The 17,402-nt window shown below is 36.3% G+C and overlaps 1 protein-coding gene across 3 annotated transcripts in view; it reads left to right on the top strand.

Moving 5' to 3' along the window:
* The window catches only part of EVI5 (ecotropic viral integration site 5), a 237,856-nt gene that overhangs the window by 99,203 nt on the left and 121,251 nt on the right, over positions 1 to 17,402 (top strand). For all 3 annotated transcript variants that reach the window (XM_030323539.1, XM_030323540.1, XM_032594340.1), the window contains exon 10: positions 10,159 to 10,219. In XM_030323539.1, the coding sequence (XP_030179399.1) occupies positions 10,159 to 10,219 (61 nt within the window). The remainder of the gene's footprint in view (positions 1 to 10,158; positions 10,220 to 17,402) is intronic.

Raw genomic sequence — 17,402 nt, 5'->3', positions numbered from 1 at the left:
AAACAACACGGGTTTGAACTGTGCTCATTGACTTACATGCAGATTATTTTTGATAAATGCAATACAGTACTGAATGTATTTTCTCTTATAGTTTTCTTAATAACATTTTCTTTTCTGCAGCTACCTTCATTGTAAGATTATAATATATATATATATATATATATATATATATATATATATATAAATATAAATACACACACACACACACACACACACACACACACAAAATGTATGTTCATTATGCTGTCAGGAAGGGTTCCAGTCAACACTAGTAAAGTTTTTGCAGAGTCAGAAGTTACACATAGATTTTTAACTGCACAAGGGTGACAGCACTTCTGATCCTCATGTTATTCAAGGGTCAGTTATAAATAGAAACTGTATCTGAAAGACTTGATGGCAGATGTAGTAGACAGAGATTTTAAAAGACGCTTAAAAAACTGAAGTTAGATGTGGGGAAAACCAAGAAAAAGATGTGTGAACAAAATGGAAATGTCAATAAAGAGATAGAAGACCTAAAAAGAAACCAAAAAAAACAAAAAAACCCAAAAAAACCCGCTAGATCTGAAAGGTCCAGGAACTAAAATGAAAAAGAGTGATTGACAATCCCAGACTTTAGCCTCTACTACAAAGCTGTCATCATCAAGACAGCATGGTATTGGCACAAAAACAGACACATAGACCAATGGAATAGAATAGAAACCCCAGAACTAGACCCACAAACGTATGGCCAACTCATCTTTGACAAAGCAGGAAAGAACATCCAATGGAAAAAAGACAGCGTTTTTAACAAATGGTGCTGGGAGAACTGGACAGCAACATGCAGAAGGTTGAAACTAGACCACTTTCTCACACCATTCACAAAAATAAACTCAAAATGGATAAAGGACCTAAATGTGAGACAGGAAACCATCAAAACCTTAGAGGAGAAAGCAGGAAAAGACCTCTCTGACCTCAGCCGTAGCAATCTCTTACTCGACACATCCCCAAAGGCAAGGGAATTAAAAGCAAAAGTGAATTACTGGGACCTTATGAAGATAAAAAGCTTCTGCACAGCAAAGGAAACAACCAACAAAACTAAAAGGCAACCAACGGAATGGGAAAAGATATTTGCAAATGACATATCGGACAAAGGGCTAGTATCTAAAATCTATAAAGAGCTCACCAAACTCCACACCCAAAAAACAAATAACCCAGTGAAGAAATGGGCAGAAAACATGAATAGACACTTCTCTAAAGAAGACATCCGGATGGCCAACAGGCACATGAAAAGATGTTCAGCGTCACTCCTTATCAGGGAAATACAAATCAAAACCACACTCAGGTATCACCTCACGCCAGTCAGAGTGGCCAAAATGAACAAATCAGGAGACTATAGATGCTGGAGAGGATGTGGAGAAACGGGAACCCTCTTGCACTGTTGGTGGGAATGCAAATTGGTGCAGCCGCTCTGGAAAGCAGTGTGGAGGTTCCTCAGAAAATTAAAAATAGACCTACCCTATGACCCAGCAATAGCACTGCTAGGAATTTATCCAAGGGATACAGGAGTACTGATGCATAGGGGCACTTGTACCCCAATGTTCATAGCAGCACTCTCAACAATAGCCAAATTATGGAAAGAGCCTAAATGTCCATCAACTGATGAATGGATAAAGAAATGGTGGTTTATATACACAATGGAATACTACGTGGCAATGAGAAAAAATGAAATATGGCCTTTTGTAGCAACGTGGATGGAACTGGAGAGTGTGATGCTAAGTGAAATAAGCCATACAGAGAAAGACAGATACCATATGGTTTCACTCTTATGTGGATCCTGAGAAATTTAACAGGAACCCATGGGGGAGGGGAAGGAAAAAAAAAAAAAAGAGAGGTTAGAGTGGGAGAGAGCCAAAGCATAAGAGACTGTTAAAAACTGAGAACAAACTGAGGGTTAATGGGGGGTGGGAGGGAGGGGAAGGTGGGTGATGGGTATTGAGGAGGGCACCTTTTGGGATGAGCACTGGGTGTTGTATGGAAACCAATTTGTCAATAAATTTCGTATATATAAAAAAAAATAATAGTAATAAATTTTAAAAATTAGTAAAGCAAAAAAAAAAAAAAAAAATAGACCTACCCTATGACCCAGCAATAGCACTGCTAGGAATTTATCCAAGGGATACAGGAGTACTGATGCATAGGGGCACTTGTACCCCAATGTTCATAGCAGCACTCTCAACAATAGCCAAATTATGGAAAGAGCCTAAATGTCCATCAACTGATGAATGGATAAAGAAATTGTGGTTTATATACACAATGGAATACTACGTGGCAATGAGAAAAAATGAAATATGGCCTTTTGTAGCAACGTGGATGGAACTGGAGAGTGTAATGCTAAGTGAAATAAGCCATACAGAGAAAGACAGATACCATATGGTTTCACTCTTATGTGGATCCTGAGAAACTTAACAGGAACCCATGGGGGAGGGGAAGGAAAAAAAAAAAAAAGAGAGGTTAGAGTGGGAGAGAGCCAAAGCATAAGAGACTGTTAAAAACTGAGAACAAACTGAGGGTTAATGGGGGGTGGGAGGGAGGGGAGGGTGGGTGATGGGTATTGAGGAGGGCACCTTTTGGGATGAGCACTGGGTGTTGTATGGAAACCAATTTGACAATAAATTTCATATATATAAAAAAAAAGAGTGAGAGGCAGATTTGAGCAGGCAGAAGCATAAGTGAACTTGAAGGTAGAATATTGAAAATTACTGTATCTGAGGAACAAAAAGATAAAAGATCAAAGAAAAGTGAACAGAGCATAGGAGGCCTGTGGGAAATCATGAAGGGTACCAACATACACATTGTGGCAGTCCCAGAAGAAGAGAGAGAAAAAGGGGCAGAGAGAATATTTGAAGATAGAATGGCTGGAAATTTCCCAGATTTTTTGAAAGACATGGATATAAACATCTAAGAAGGTTCAAGAACTCCAAGTAAAGTGAAGTCAAAGAGACCCACACTGAGACACATCATAATCACATTTGCAAAAGGGAAAATTTTGAAAGCACAAGAGAAGCCAATCACCACATACAAGGGTTTGTCAATAAGACTGCAAGCAGAGTTCTCATCATAAACTTTTGAGGCCAAAAGATAATGGGCCAATGTAGTCAAAGTGCTAAAAGAAAAAAATAAATTGTCAACCAAGAATCCTATATCTGGCAAAACCATCCCTCAAAAGTGAAGAAAAGTCAAGACATTTTCAGACAAAGCCAGAGGGAGCTCATTACCAATTGACCTGCCTTGCAAGAAATGCTCATTCCTGCAGTGTGAAAGTAAAGAACACTAGACAGTAAATCAAAGTTGTATCAAAAAATAAAGATCTCAGTTAATGTAAACACATGGGCAATTATAAAAGCTGTTATTGTAACAGTGGATTATTACTACTTGTTTTCTACATGATTTAAGAGGCTAATACTTTAATAAAGAACAATTACTAGTCTAAAAGCTAGTATTACTGTAATTTTTGTTTGCAATTCCAAATCCTGTTTTCTATATAATTTAAGAGTAGATATTGTATACCTAAAACTAATATAATGCTGTATGTTAACTACACTGGAATTAAAATTTAAAAAATTTTTAAAAATATCTTAAAAAGTGATTATGACTCATACACACACACACGCACGCACAAAGACTAAATCAGAAAGAAATGGAAAATCTGAGTAGATCTATAACTAGTAAGGTAATTGAATCAGTAATCAAAAGTCTCTGGACAAGAAAACCCTGTTGGCTTAACTGGTGAATTCTACTACACGTTTTTTTTTTTTTTTTTTTTTTTTAAATGTTATTTTACTTTTGAGGGAGAGACAGAGCACAGTGGGGGAGGAGCAGAGAGAGAGGTAGACATGAATCCAAAGCAGGCTCCAGGCTATGAGCTGTCAGCACAGAGCCCAACATGGGGCTTGAACCCACGAACTGCAAGATCATGACCTGAGTTGAAATTGGATGCTTAACTGACTGAGCCACCCAGGCGCCCCTACTACACATTTAAAGAAGGACTAACATATTTTCAAACTTTTTCAAAAAATAGGAGGGAATACCTCCTAACTCATTTTATGAGGTCAGCATTACCTGATAACAAAACCAGATAAAGGTACTACATGAAAAGAAAACTATGGGTAAATATTCCTTGTAAACATTGATGTAAAAGTCCTCAACAAAATACTGAATAAACCAAATTCAGCAACATACTAAAAGGACTATACACCACTGTCACATGGGTTTTATTCCTGGAATGCAAGGATAGTTCAACATACAAAAATTTATCAGTGTAGTTTTTGACAAAACTCAACATCCTACCATGATAGAAACACATAACAGAGTAGGAATACAAGGAAACTACCTCAACAAAATAAAAGCCATTCCCATATATGAAAAACCCACAGCAAACATCATACTCAGTGGTGAAAGACTAGAAGTTTTTCTCCTAAGATCAAGAACAAGGCAAGGATCTTGATACTGCAATTTCTGTTAAACATAGTATTGGAAGTAGCAAAAGAAATAAAGGGGAAAAGAAATAGTCATCCAAATTGGAAAGGAAAAAGTAAAATTATCTGTTGACAGACAACATGATCTTATATATAGAAAAACTCTTCTACCAAAACAAAAAAATACCCAGAACTGATAAACACATGCAACTAACTAGCAGTAAACAAAATTAGTTGCATTTCTGTACATTAGCAATGAACAACTTGGAAATTAAGAAAATTATTCCATTTGCAATAGCATCAAAAATCATAAAATATTTCTTTCACCCTTTTTTTTTTTTTTTAAATTTTTTTTTTTCAATGTTTATTTATTTTTGGGACAGAGAGAGACAGAGCATGAACGGGGGAGGGGCAGAGAGAGAGGGAGACACAGAATCGGAAACAGGCTCCAGGCTCTGAGCCATCAGCCCAGAGCCCGATGCGGGGCTCGAACTCACGGGCCGCGAGATCGTGACCTGGCTGAAGTCGGACGCTTAACCGACTGCGCCACCCAGGCGCCCCTCTTTCACCCTTTTTAAAGAAATTTATATTTTAGTTAACATTCAGTGCAATTACGGTTTCAGGAGTAGAATTCAGTAATTCATCACTTAGATACAACACCCAGAGCTGAACACAAGTGCCTTCCTTAGTACCCTTCACCCATCTAGCACATCTCCCATGCACCTCCCTCTGTCAACCCCGAGTTTGTTCTCTATCATTAAGAGTCTTTTGTGGTTTGTTTCCCTCTTTTCTTTTTTTCCCAAGACTAAAATATTTAAGAATTAACCAAGGAAGTGAAAGACGTGTACAATGAAAACTAGCAGAATGTTTCTGAAAGAGAACATAAATAAATGGAAGCATATTCCATGTTCATTGATTAGAAGAAGACTTAATATTGTTAACACATCAGTATTACCCAACGTGACCTACAGAGTCAGTGCAGTCCCTCTCAAAATCCCAATGATATTTTTGCAGAAATAGAAAACTCCATCCTAAAATTCATAAATAAACTGAAAGAACCCAAATAGCTAAAACCATCTTAAAAAGGACTACAAAGCTTGAGGGCTCATGCTTCTTGATTTCCAAGCTTACTACCAAGCTATCATAATCAAAACAGGGTACTGAAATAAAGACAGATGTATAGGCCAAAGAGCTCCAAGAAATAGCCCCTCACATATATGATCAAATGATTTTTGACAAAGGTGCTAAAATCATTCCCTAGGGAAAGGACTGTCTCTTCAGCAAATGATACTGGGAAAACTGGATATCCACATGCAAAAGAATAAAGTTGGACCCTTATTTAACAGCATACACAAAATATGTCAAAATGGATTGTGGTGCCTGGGTTAAGCTCAGTTGGTTAAGCATCCGACTTTTGCTTGGGTTGTGATTTTGCAGTTTGTGAGTTTGAACCCTGTGTTGGGCTCTGTGCTTACAGCTCTGAGCCTAGAGCCTGCTTTGGATTCATGTCTCCCTCTCTCTTCCCCTACCCTGTTTGCACTCTGTCTCTTCCTCTTTCTCAAAGATAAATAAATATTTAAAAAAATTTAAAAAGTCAAAATGGATCAAATATTTAAATGTAAGAATTGAAACTATAAAACTCTTAGATGAAAACATTGGACAAAAGCTTAGAATTACATTTGACAATGACTTCTTGGATTTGACAGCAAAGTCTCGGGCAACAAAAGAAAAGATAAACAAATTGACCTTTGAGAAAATTAAAACATTTTGCACATCCCAAGACACTCTCACTAGACTAACAAGGCAACCCGCAGAATGAGAGAAGATATTTGCAAATCATGTGTCTGATGAGGGACTAATATCGACAATGTATAGAGAACCCCTAAACCTCAGAAGCAGAAAACAACTGGATTCAAAATTGGCAAAAGTCTTGAGTAGGCATTTCTCCAAAGAAGAAATACAAATGATCAATAAGCACATAAAAAGTTTCTCAACACAGGTATAATATAGATGAAACTTGGGGACATTATGCTGGGTAAAATAAGCTAGTCACAATAGGACAAATACTGTGTGATTCCATTTATATGATATACTTACTATTTTCAAATTTATAGAGACAGAATGTAAAATGGTTTTGCCAGGACCTAGTGAGAGGGAGGAATGGGATTTTATTGTTTCAAGGGTATAGAGTTTCAGTTTCATAAGATGAAAAAAAAGAACTATGGACATGATGGTGGTGTTGGTTGCACATTATAAATATATTAAATATCACTGAACTGTATATTAAAAATGGTTGATGATAAATTTTGCTATGTGTATTTTATCACAGTAAAAAAAAGTTATCAGTTAAATGAGACTTTATAGTAAATAATAGATTTTTTATCCTTTGAGGGAGAATTTGATTTTTGACAGTAGTTATGTAAGTTTTTGGGGGCCTGGTCTTGTTAGTATTAGGAGTAGTTAAACTTGCTACTTTTTATTTTTTTATTAAAAAATTTTTTTAAAGTTTATTTGTTTATTTTGAGAGAGAGAATGTGAGGAGGATAGAGGCCGAGAGAGAAATCTAAGCAGGCTCTGCAGTGTCCATGCAGAGCTTGATGTAGGGCTCAGACTCACAAACCGTGAGATCATGACCTGGACTGAAAGTAAGAGTAGGATTCTCAACCACCTGAGCCACTCAGCGCCTAGTGGTTAAATTTGTTATTAACATTTTTGGTCCACAGTAAGACCTAAGAGTAACTTGGAGTAATTTTTGTATGGCCTATACATCTTGTAAAGATAATTTTACACTTAGAGCAGAGCTGCAAAAATAGTACATTGCATTTGCTTGTTATTTTTCTTTTTTTTTTTTAGTTAATAATTTTTAAATTTACATCCAAGTTAGTTAGCATATGGTGCAGTATGATTTCAGGAGTAGATTCCTTAATGCTCCTTCCCCATTTAGCCCATTCGTCCTCCCACAACCCCTCCAGCAACCCTCTGTTTGCTATATTTAAGAGTCTCTTAAGTTTTGTCCCCCTCCCTGTTTTTATATGATTTTTGCTTCCCTTCCCATATGTTCATCCGTTTTGTATCGTAAAGTCCTCATATGAGTGAAGTCATGATATTTGTCTTTCTCTAATTTCACTTAGCATAATACCCTCCAGTTCCATCCATGTAGTTGCAAATGGCAAGATTTCATTCTTTTTAACTGCTGAGTAATACTCCATTGTATACATATACCACATCTTCTTTATCCATTCATCCTTCGATGGACATTTGGGCTCTTTCCATACTTTGGCTATTGTTGAGAGTGTTGCTGTAAACATTGGGGTGCGTGTGTCCCTTTGAGACAGCACACTTGTATCCTGTGGATAAATACCTAGTAGTACAATTGCTGTGTCGTAAGGTAGTTCTAGTTTTAGTTTTTTGAGGAACCTCCAGACTGTTTTCCAGAGTGGCCGCATCAGTTTGCATTCCCACCAGCAGTGCAAAAGAGATCCTCTTTATCCACATCCTCGCCAAGATCTGTTGTTGCCTCAGTTGTTAATGTTAGCCATTCTGACAGGTGTAAGGTGGTATCTCTTTGTGGTTTTGCTTTGTATATCCCGGATGATGAGTGAAGTTGAGCATTTTTTCATGTGTTGGTTGGCCATCTGGATGTCTTCTTTGTAGAAGTGTCTATTCATGTCTTCTGCCCATTTCACTGGATTCTTTGTTTTTTTTTGGTGTTGAGTTTAATAAGTTATTTATAGATTTTGGATACTAACCCTTTATCTGATATGTCGTTTGCAGATATCTTCTCCCATTCTGTCAGTTGCCTTTTAGTTCTGCTGATAGTTTCCTTCGCTGTGCAGAAGCTTTTTATTTTGATGAGGTCCCAGTAGTTCGTTTTTGCTTTTGTTTCCCTTGCCTCTGGAGACGTGTTGAGTAAGAAGTTGCTGTTGCTGTGGTCAAAGAGGTTTTTGCCTGCTTTCTCCTCAAGGATTTTGATGGCTTCCTGTCTTACATTATTAGGTCTTTCATCCATTTTGAGTTTATTTTTGTGTATGGTGTAAGAAAGTGGTCCAGTTTCAAACTTCTACATGTCACTGTCCAGTTTTCCCATCACCACTTGCTGAAGAGACTGTCTTTATTCCATTGGATATTCTTTCCTGCTTTGTGAAAGATTAGTTGGCCATATGTTTGTGGGTCCATTTGTGGGTTCTCTGTTCTGTTCCATTGATCTGAGTGTCTGTTCTTGTGCCAGTACCATACTGTCTTGATGATTACAGCTTTGTAATACAGCTTGAAGTCTGGGATTGTGATGCCTCCAGCTTTGGTTTTCTTTTTTCTGATTGTGTTGGCTATTCTGGGTCTTTTGTGGTTCTATAAAAATTTTAGGATTGTTTGTTCTAGTGTTTGTTTTTTCTTACTCTCCTACAATTAGTGATACTTCTTCAGTCTTTATCTTTTGTGACTTTGATACTTAAAAAAAAATTTTTTTTTTTAATGTTTATTTTTGAGAGAGAGAGAGAGAGAGTGCAAATGGGAGAGGGGCAGACAGAGAGGGAGATACAGAATCTGAAGCAGGCTCCAAGCTCTGAGGTGTTAGCACAGAGCCCATTGTGGGATCGACCTCATGGACCATGAGATCATGACCTGAGCCGAAGTTGGATACTTAACCAACCCAGCCACCTAGGTGCCCCTTAATGTTTTGTTTTTGAGAGAGAAACAGCACAAGCAGGGGAGGGGCAGAGAGAGAGGGACACAGAATCCGAAGTAAGTTCCAGGCTCTGAGCTATCAGCACAGAGTCTGACATGGGGCTTGGACTCACGAACTGTGAGATCATGACCTGAGCTTATTTTGGACACTTAACTGGCTGATCCACCCAGGTGCCCCTCATGACCTTGATACTTCGGAAGTGAGGTGTTCAGTGGTTTGTTGGTTTTGGTTTGTTTGATGATTTCTCTTGATTAGATTGAGGATATGCATTCTTTGGAAGGATATCATAGAGGTGAGGTACTGTTCTTGATACATCTTAACGGGGTGCGAGATGTCAGTATGTATCATTGGTGGTGTTAACCTTAATCAGTTGGTTTAGGTGCTGTCTACTAGGATACTATACTACAAATTTACTGTTTTTCCGCTTGTCATTTCTAAATATTCTGAGAGAGATACTTTGAGTCTATGCTTAAACTTTTACCCACTAATTTTAGTGTCCATTGATTTTTCTTGCCTGTGAGGGTTGCTGTGAAATTCTAGTGGTGACTTTTATATTCACCTCATTCTTTATATGTTTACGAATCCTTTTGTTAAGAAGAGTTGTTCGTTTTCCCCATTATAAGTTTTTTACAGTCACTTTTTGTACTTGTTTTGGTTAAATTCCAATTGAACTCTACCAGTATATTTTAATTTGAGGAAGACTGACAGTTCTTTTAATAAGTTTAGGACTGTTCAGTTTAGAATATAATCTGTAAACTCACTTCTTTGGTGCATTGTATATATCACTTTCTAAAGTTCATTTTTGTGTGGGTCTCATTTTTTGTTATTTGTAAAGTAACTTTTTTTGGTAGGAATCCATGTAACTATTCAGATGATTTTTCTAAAATGAAGTATCTCAAGTTACAAGTTGGGGGAACCTAGTGAATTATATTTTGTGTTAATATGTGGTTTAAAACTTTTTAATTTAGTAACTATATGGGAGTGAAAACATACCTTTATTTGTTTTTTTTTCCTTCATAGGCTTGAAAAGGAATATACTACAATAAAAACTAAAGAAATGGAAGAGCAAGTTGAAATTAAAGTAAGCATCTCAGGGCTTTTAAAAGTACGAAACATAAATTTATTGAAGTCAGTGTTTTTTATATCTATATCTATATCTATATATATATCTATCTATATATTGGTTATGTTGATATATTTGACATATTTATTTTCTGGAGCAAATTTAGCAATAATGTTTATATTGACTTACTGGTAAATTGATTTACCATCCCACTAGATTATAGTTAAAAATGAACCTTTCAAAAACCAGAATAATGTAACAAGGGGTTTTCATTCTAGTGTGAGAGCAGCTTTATTTCCAGATTTGTTGATGGGCCACCAGCAGAAAATACTTCTGTGGGGAAGATAATTATCAGTCCATTTAAGCGTATTTTAAAAAATTGCAGAGAAGTTATTCCATAACATGCATAGATTAACAGTAGTGTAGTCTAAGGTAGATCAAACTCGTTGTACCAGAACTAATTATGGCTGCCTTAGAGCTGCGGGAAACTTGGGCTAATTGAATTTTCTCATTTGTAAGCCAAGGTTATACTTTTGAACTCTCCACAGAAATAGGTAGATTGCCAACTTAAGGGATATATAATCCTATATATACCTTAAAATTCTTATTTGTGCCCCCTTTAGGCTAGAAATTCTTAAGCTGAGGATCTTTGGCGTTGTTTGAGCTGGGAGTTAAGGATAGTTGTATTGGCTTTATGCTGATATTTTAGGATGGGGATAATGAGTAAGAAGCATGAGTTAATGAAGGAACTCAGTGACTCATCCAGTTTCTTATGTGTCTGTATTCTCCCCCTTAACACACACACGCACATGCAAATAAAATAAGTTTTGTGAGTGTCCCCACCTTTTTTTTTTTTTTTTTTAACTCTTAATGTGTCTGAGTTTTGATTTAGACCTGGCAAGGCATTAGATGATTAATCACCTTACTTATACTTAATTAGCCATGTCTTAATTCACCTTTGCTGTAAAATACCACTTCATTACTCACATTCCACAGGCCCTTTTTACAATTAAGGGAATGAGTTCTATTAAATTGGCATTCTTTCTTGGCCATGGTCCTCCTCAAAAGCCTCTTTGGAGACAACCACTCCTATTTTTCTTTGTGACCTCTTTCTCATCTGTCTCCCTTTTCTAGGTGTTTTATTTTCATTTCTATCAGTATTCCCTGTCAATTGGAAATAGATACTTCTACATTTTTGAGAGAGAGAAGGAAAAGACCTGTGTGGATGTTTTTCCCTCCTTTTAAAAAATTCTGTCACCCAACTGCTGCTCTACCATTTGCTTTTCTTTTAGGTACCATGAGTAAGAGTAATATTAAATCATACCCTCCACTTCAACCTACTGAAAGTGGAAAAGTACGTCATCCTGATGAGTGGGGAGAGAGTATGGGTTATCGCACACCACGAATATTCGGAACTGCAAATCAAGAATCTGAGGATGGGAAGCCATCCTGTTCATTTCACCATGCTATGTGATTGCAAAAAAAAAAAAAAAAAAAAAAAAAAAAAAATCACAGATCTATGGACCATCTTTGCTCTTTTTTTTTTATAAATTTTTTTTATCACAGATCTATGAACCATCTTTGCTCTTTTTTTTTTATAAATTTTTTTTAATGTTTTTTATTTTTGAGACAGAGAGAGACAGAGCATGAATGGGGGAGGGGCAGAGAGAGAGGGAGACACAGAATCGGAAGCAGGCTCCAGGCTCTGAGCCATCAGCCCAGAGCCTGACGCGGGGCTGGAACTCACGAACCGTGAGATGGTGACCTGAGCTGAAGTCGGACGCTCTACCGACTGAGCCACCCAGGCGCCCCTGAACCATCTTTGCTCTTAAAGAAATTTCTTCTAAACTTAAATGGCATGAATAGTAGTAATACCAAGAGGCCTTTTCAGAAAGATCTTTAGCACAGTTTATCTTGTATTTGAATTTTTTTTCAAACTTGAGATTTCGGGGAAGTTTTATAGTTCATATACCTCACAGAATACTTTTGAATGCCAGCTCCATGTGTCTTAGGGAAAAACAGATGGATAAGTATTTATAGAGAAGAATCTCGGTGGGGGAAAATGAAAGTTCAAAAAGTTAGTCAACACATTGGATAAATAAAGTCTGCTGATGTCAGGTAGTTTGTTCTTTTATAAAATTTTGTTTCCATGTTGTTTTTTTCTTACTCTTGTACCATTTTCATCTCTTTCTTCACTCCTGCCCCCCAAAGGACAAAGCCACAATAATTTTTGTACTCTACTTTTTGTTTTACTTTATATAAGCTTGAGTCTCTCTGATGTTTTACTTGAACCTGGCAACTCATCTCAGTCATAATCAGATGACCATCTCATTTACAGTTAGTTATCCATGTATTATTTGAGCCTTTCTCTCCAAAGGGATGTGCCATTTACTTAATCATTCCCTTTTCCCTTCCCCCCAAGGTCCCTTGTGTAAATAAATGAGTTCTCTTAAACTAGTGCTTTCTTGCCTTGGTCCTCCTCAAAAGCCATCGGAGAGAATCTTACACTGTTTTTTACACAAGCAAATAGTATATGATCATCAAATTATTTGATGTTTTGATACGGAAGTAAAAAATCAGCCATTGATGTGTTAAGGTTTCCTTTTTTTTTTTTTTTTTAAATTCTAAGACCTTGGGGTTGTTAACTTTTTATTATTAGAGTTGTATCTGGAAGCTCTCTGATGAAAATGTAACTTTTAAGTATTTTCTACCCCCTCTCGAAGTATTATAGAAAGATTTTGTTAATAATGGTTTCATATGGAGAACCTTACATTTTATTGTGTGAAATTTTTTGTTAATAGAAACAGCTTTATCAGTATCTTCTTCCAATCTATTGATGTTCCACCTGAGGGGGAGGAGGTAAGAAATATTAAATTTCTAGCTTATATTAGGGTACCTCACAAATCTTTAAAAAAGAAAAACCTTTATTCCCCCACTCTATTTAAGACTGACATATGAATTAATAATCTAATATTCATATTTAAATTTTGTGCTTTAGGAACATAGAGTTTTAAGCCCTACAAATAGGAGGAGTTAGAGATTCTGACTGGTTTTTAGCCAGAAGTTAAATTATGAAGTATTCTAGATATGCTGGAAAACAGAGAATAATGTAAAAACACTGTGTATTCACTGCTTGGCATAAAAAAATAAATGTTATTTGAATTACCCAGGAATTATATTTAACAGTCAGTGTGAAGTGTTATAGTAATGACACATTTATTTAACACTTAATATGTAAAGGGTCCTTTACAGGCATCATCTACTTTTACTCTTCTGATAACCTCATGAGAGGGTTCTTGACTCATCTTTTTGAGCTTCAGTAAGTTCAAAAATATGCTAGTGGTCACATTGCTAGGAAATGGTGAAAGTCAAGGATTTGAATTCTGATTTATGTTTTACTAAGACCCATATATATTCCTCATTGTATGCACTGTGCTGCTTTCCAAAAGAGACTTAATGCATTGTGATATGAGAAGGATTTGAATGCCCAGTTTTCTGTAGCATCACAAACTTTTCATTAAAAAACTAATGGCTATGTAATAATATCCAAAGGGATTTATTCAAGAAGTCATCCATTTAAAAGATACTTGCAGGTCCTACTACATGTCCAAGCAGTGTTCCAGGCACTAGATATGTGTTTCTGATATATACCAATTTATGTGCTCATGGAGCTTGCATTCTAGTATGGAAGTCAGACAATAAACAAAAAAGTAAAATATGTAATATTTTAGATGATGATAAGTGTTAAATGGAGGAAAAAAAAAAACCCTCAGGTAAGGGAGAATAAAATGGTAGTTTTTGGATTAAAAATTTAGAGAAGTTGACCAGATTATTTTTGAATAAAGATCTGAAGGAAGTGAGAGAGCTAGATATATAGGTATCTTGAAGGAGAGCAGAATCTTGTCAGGACTGTACCCCATGAGGAATAATAAGGAGACCATGGTGGATGGGACAATATGCATGATGAGGAAAGTGACAGGAGGTAAGATGTTGTGCAATGCAGATAGTGTAGGTTGTTGAACATGTGAAGACTTTGGCTTTTAATTTGGAGAACCATTTGGGGTATTAGTGGAGGAAGAGAAGATCTGACTGAAGTTTTCATTGGATCCCTCTGGCTGCTGTGTTGGGAGTAGATTGCAGGGGACAGGAAAACTAAGTAGAGGCTGATGAAGTACTGCAGGGAAGAGATGATGGTGGCTTGTACTGACTTGGTAAGAAGTGATTGTTTTCTGAATAGATTTTAAAGATAAAGCTGACAAGTTGATTGTGGAGGTGTGAGAGGGTTAGGAAGTGAGCATTTTGGCTTTAGTATGTAGAAAAATGGAGTTTCCGCTACTTGAGATGGAGAAATCTACAGGAGGATCTGGTTTGGGGACGAATATCAGGAGCCCAATTTGAGATATTTTAAGTATCAGAAGCCTAGGAGATATTCAAGTAGAGCCTTGAATATTCAGAGTTGAATTTAAGAGAGGACAGACTTAAAATATGAATTTTGTAGTTATTGACAGAATGATGACAGTAAAAGCCATGAGAGTGGATGAGATTACCTGGGGGATGAGTGTAAATGAAATAGAGAAGAGAGTTCAAGAGCTGAGCCTGAGAGTAAGCCAACATTTAAGTTGGAAAGATGAGAGCAAAGCTGGAGAAAACTAGGGAGGTATAGTATCCTAAAAGCCAAGAGAAAAGAGTGTTTCAAAAAGAATGATTTTACTGTGTCAGTGCTAAGGAGTATTCTTGTGAGCTGAAAATGGAGAAACAAATGAATTTATCAACATGGAGATAAACTGGAAAAGAGCAGAGAAGTGGTGAGAACTAAAATTTGAATGAAACAAGAAAAAATTGGAGATAGGGAGTATCGATACCTTTCAGGGATTTGCTATAAAGAAGAGAGAAATGGGACAGGAGCTTAGAGAGAGGGTCACGACATTGAGGAAATTTTGGTTTTTCTTTACTTTTTGTTAAGATGGGAGAAATAACCACATTTTTATGGTGATAACCGAGTAGGAAAAATTCATGACGGGCGAATTCAGGGGTAATTGCTGGAGTCATCAGGGATTAGGATTTAGCTCATAGGTAGGAGATTTGGTCTACTAACATGGATAGTTAATCCACAATAATGAGAGAATCTAAAATATATGGGAAAAATGTAGGTAAGATGTAGGATGTGGTTGTGGGAGTTTACAAAGTTCTGTTATTGCTTCAATTATTTTAGTGAAATTAGAAATAAGATTATCAACTGAGAGTGACAGTGGGGTGGAGGGTTGCTGGTTTGAAGAAAGAGGTGCCGAGTAGGAAACAGTGATCTGAGAGGGTGAGAGAAGGAACAGACTAAGGAAATAAATAAGAGTCCAACTGAATTTAGTGATGGTTAATTTAAATAAACGTCATGGTTTTTATTTTTCTTCAGTCATATTTACCAGCATAGGTGCAGACACAGAGTTGTCAGTATGTTGACTCGGTAGTTGTTTTACCAGGCAAATGTGCTAACTTCTAAGGGAGAGTGGGCAAAGGGGAGGATAAAGGCAAGGGATCATCTATGATGATTGGAAATTAAACTTTGTAAAGAGGGAAGAGAGCACATCAGAATGGGGGACAGTGAAAAGTTGATAGGATCAGTGAATTGTCCAAGAGGATTATTACGTTTAGGTTATTTCATAAAATGAGTAAGCTGGCAAAAATAAATTGAGTTGTTACAAAGTAAAATTCTCCTATTTTGGTATATTTTGTTTTTTGTTTTTTGTTTTTTGTTTTCATTTTTCGGTATTAAAAAGCGTGCATATAGTTTGAGTGTTTGCATATAAAGATTTCTGGCACCTTGTGTTTTCTTAGCCAGTTGTAAAAAGTAGAATTATTGAATTGTAGGATATTAGTATTTTTAAGACTTTTGATATGCATTCAGTAAATCTCTTAAAGAGTTTTTCCGGGGTATCTTCTTTTTGGCAGCGAATTTCTATTCCACTAACACCTTGGTGGCTACATTAGGTGTTTCATTCTGGCTCTCCATCTCATTTTCTCTTTTCTAACTTAGTAGGGCAAAAATGTCTCTCCCTCTCTTTTTTCTTAAGTGTATGCATCTATTAGTCTTGTTCTTTATGATTTTTACTTTAAAGTTTAGAAAACATTCTTAATTCACTCTCGGAAATATGATTAAAAAGATACTCAAAAATTAGAAAGCAGTCAAGTGATAGATTTTAGTCTACTTTCCTATATATCAGCAATAAACATTTCAAAAATATCTGAGAAAAAGAAATTCCACTTAAAATAAGAATAAAAGCATATGTAAGAACCACCTAAATGAAAAATACGTCATCACTGAAAAACTTTGCATTAAGGCATTTAAAAAAGCTGTGTACAGGGGAGAGACACAAAGAACTCCATGTTATATAAAGTTATGATTTCCCCCATCAAATATTCATTAGCAAATCCAGTCATTAAAAAAATCTAAAGAATACTTTAAACAATAGACAAAAGTTAAAAAATAGTATTCGTGCCTGACTTCAACAATATTATGAGCAATGCTTATCATTAATCAAGTTTTTGGTGTTATGCTGTCTCATTTATGGGAAAAATTTATTCATCCCATATCACTGTATGTTTTATTACTCTAAGTTTCTGAATGTTTTTTTTAATGTTTATATTTGAGAGAGAGACAGAGTGCAAGCTGGGGATGGGCGGGGGGGGGGGGGGTGGAGGGGCACTGAATACAAAGCAGGCTCCAGGCTCTCAGCTGTCAGCACAGAGCCTGATGTGGGGCTCCAACTCATGAACTGTGAGATCATGACCTGAGCTGAAGTCAGGCCTTTAACCTACTAAGCCATCCAGGCACCCCTACTCTAAGTTTCTAGATGAGTAAATGGAGAGTCTAAGATGCTGAATGTTAATGGTAGAGGGAGTATTTGAACCTAAACCTACCTAACTTCAAAACACACTATCTTAACTAACTTAGTAAACTAGTAGTTAAGGTTTTTGGAGGATAAATAAAATATAAGAATGGAAGAAATTAGCTCCACCAGATGTTAAAGGGGATTACAAAGGTACAATTACCAAAATACTGTGGTACTGGTTCAAAAAAGAAACACTCAAAACTTAATAGGTAATCCTGAAATAGTCTTTAATACCGATAAAGCCTATTATATTTATCAATATATGATGAAATAAATGCCACATACATGAGGAATTGGTTTATTTAAAAAGTCATTTT

This window comes from Lynx canadensis, chromosome C1, assembly GCF_007474595.2.
Source record: "Lynx canadensis isolate LIC74 chromosome C1, mLynCan4.pri.v2, whole genome shotgun sequence".
Taxonomy (NCBI): domain Eukaryota; kingdom Metazoa; phylum Chordata; class Mammalia; order Carnivora; family Felidae; genus Lynx; species Lynx canadensis.
The sequence above is the reverse complement of the archived record's forward strand: the minus strand, read 5'-3'. Positions and strand labels throughout refer to the sequence as shown.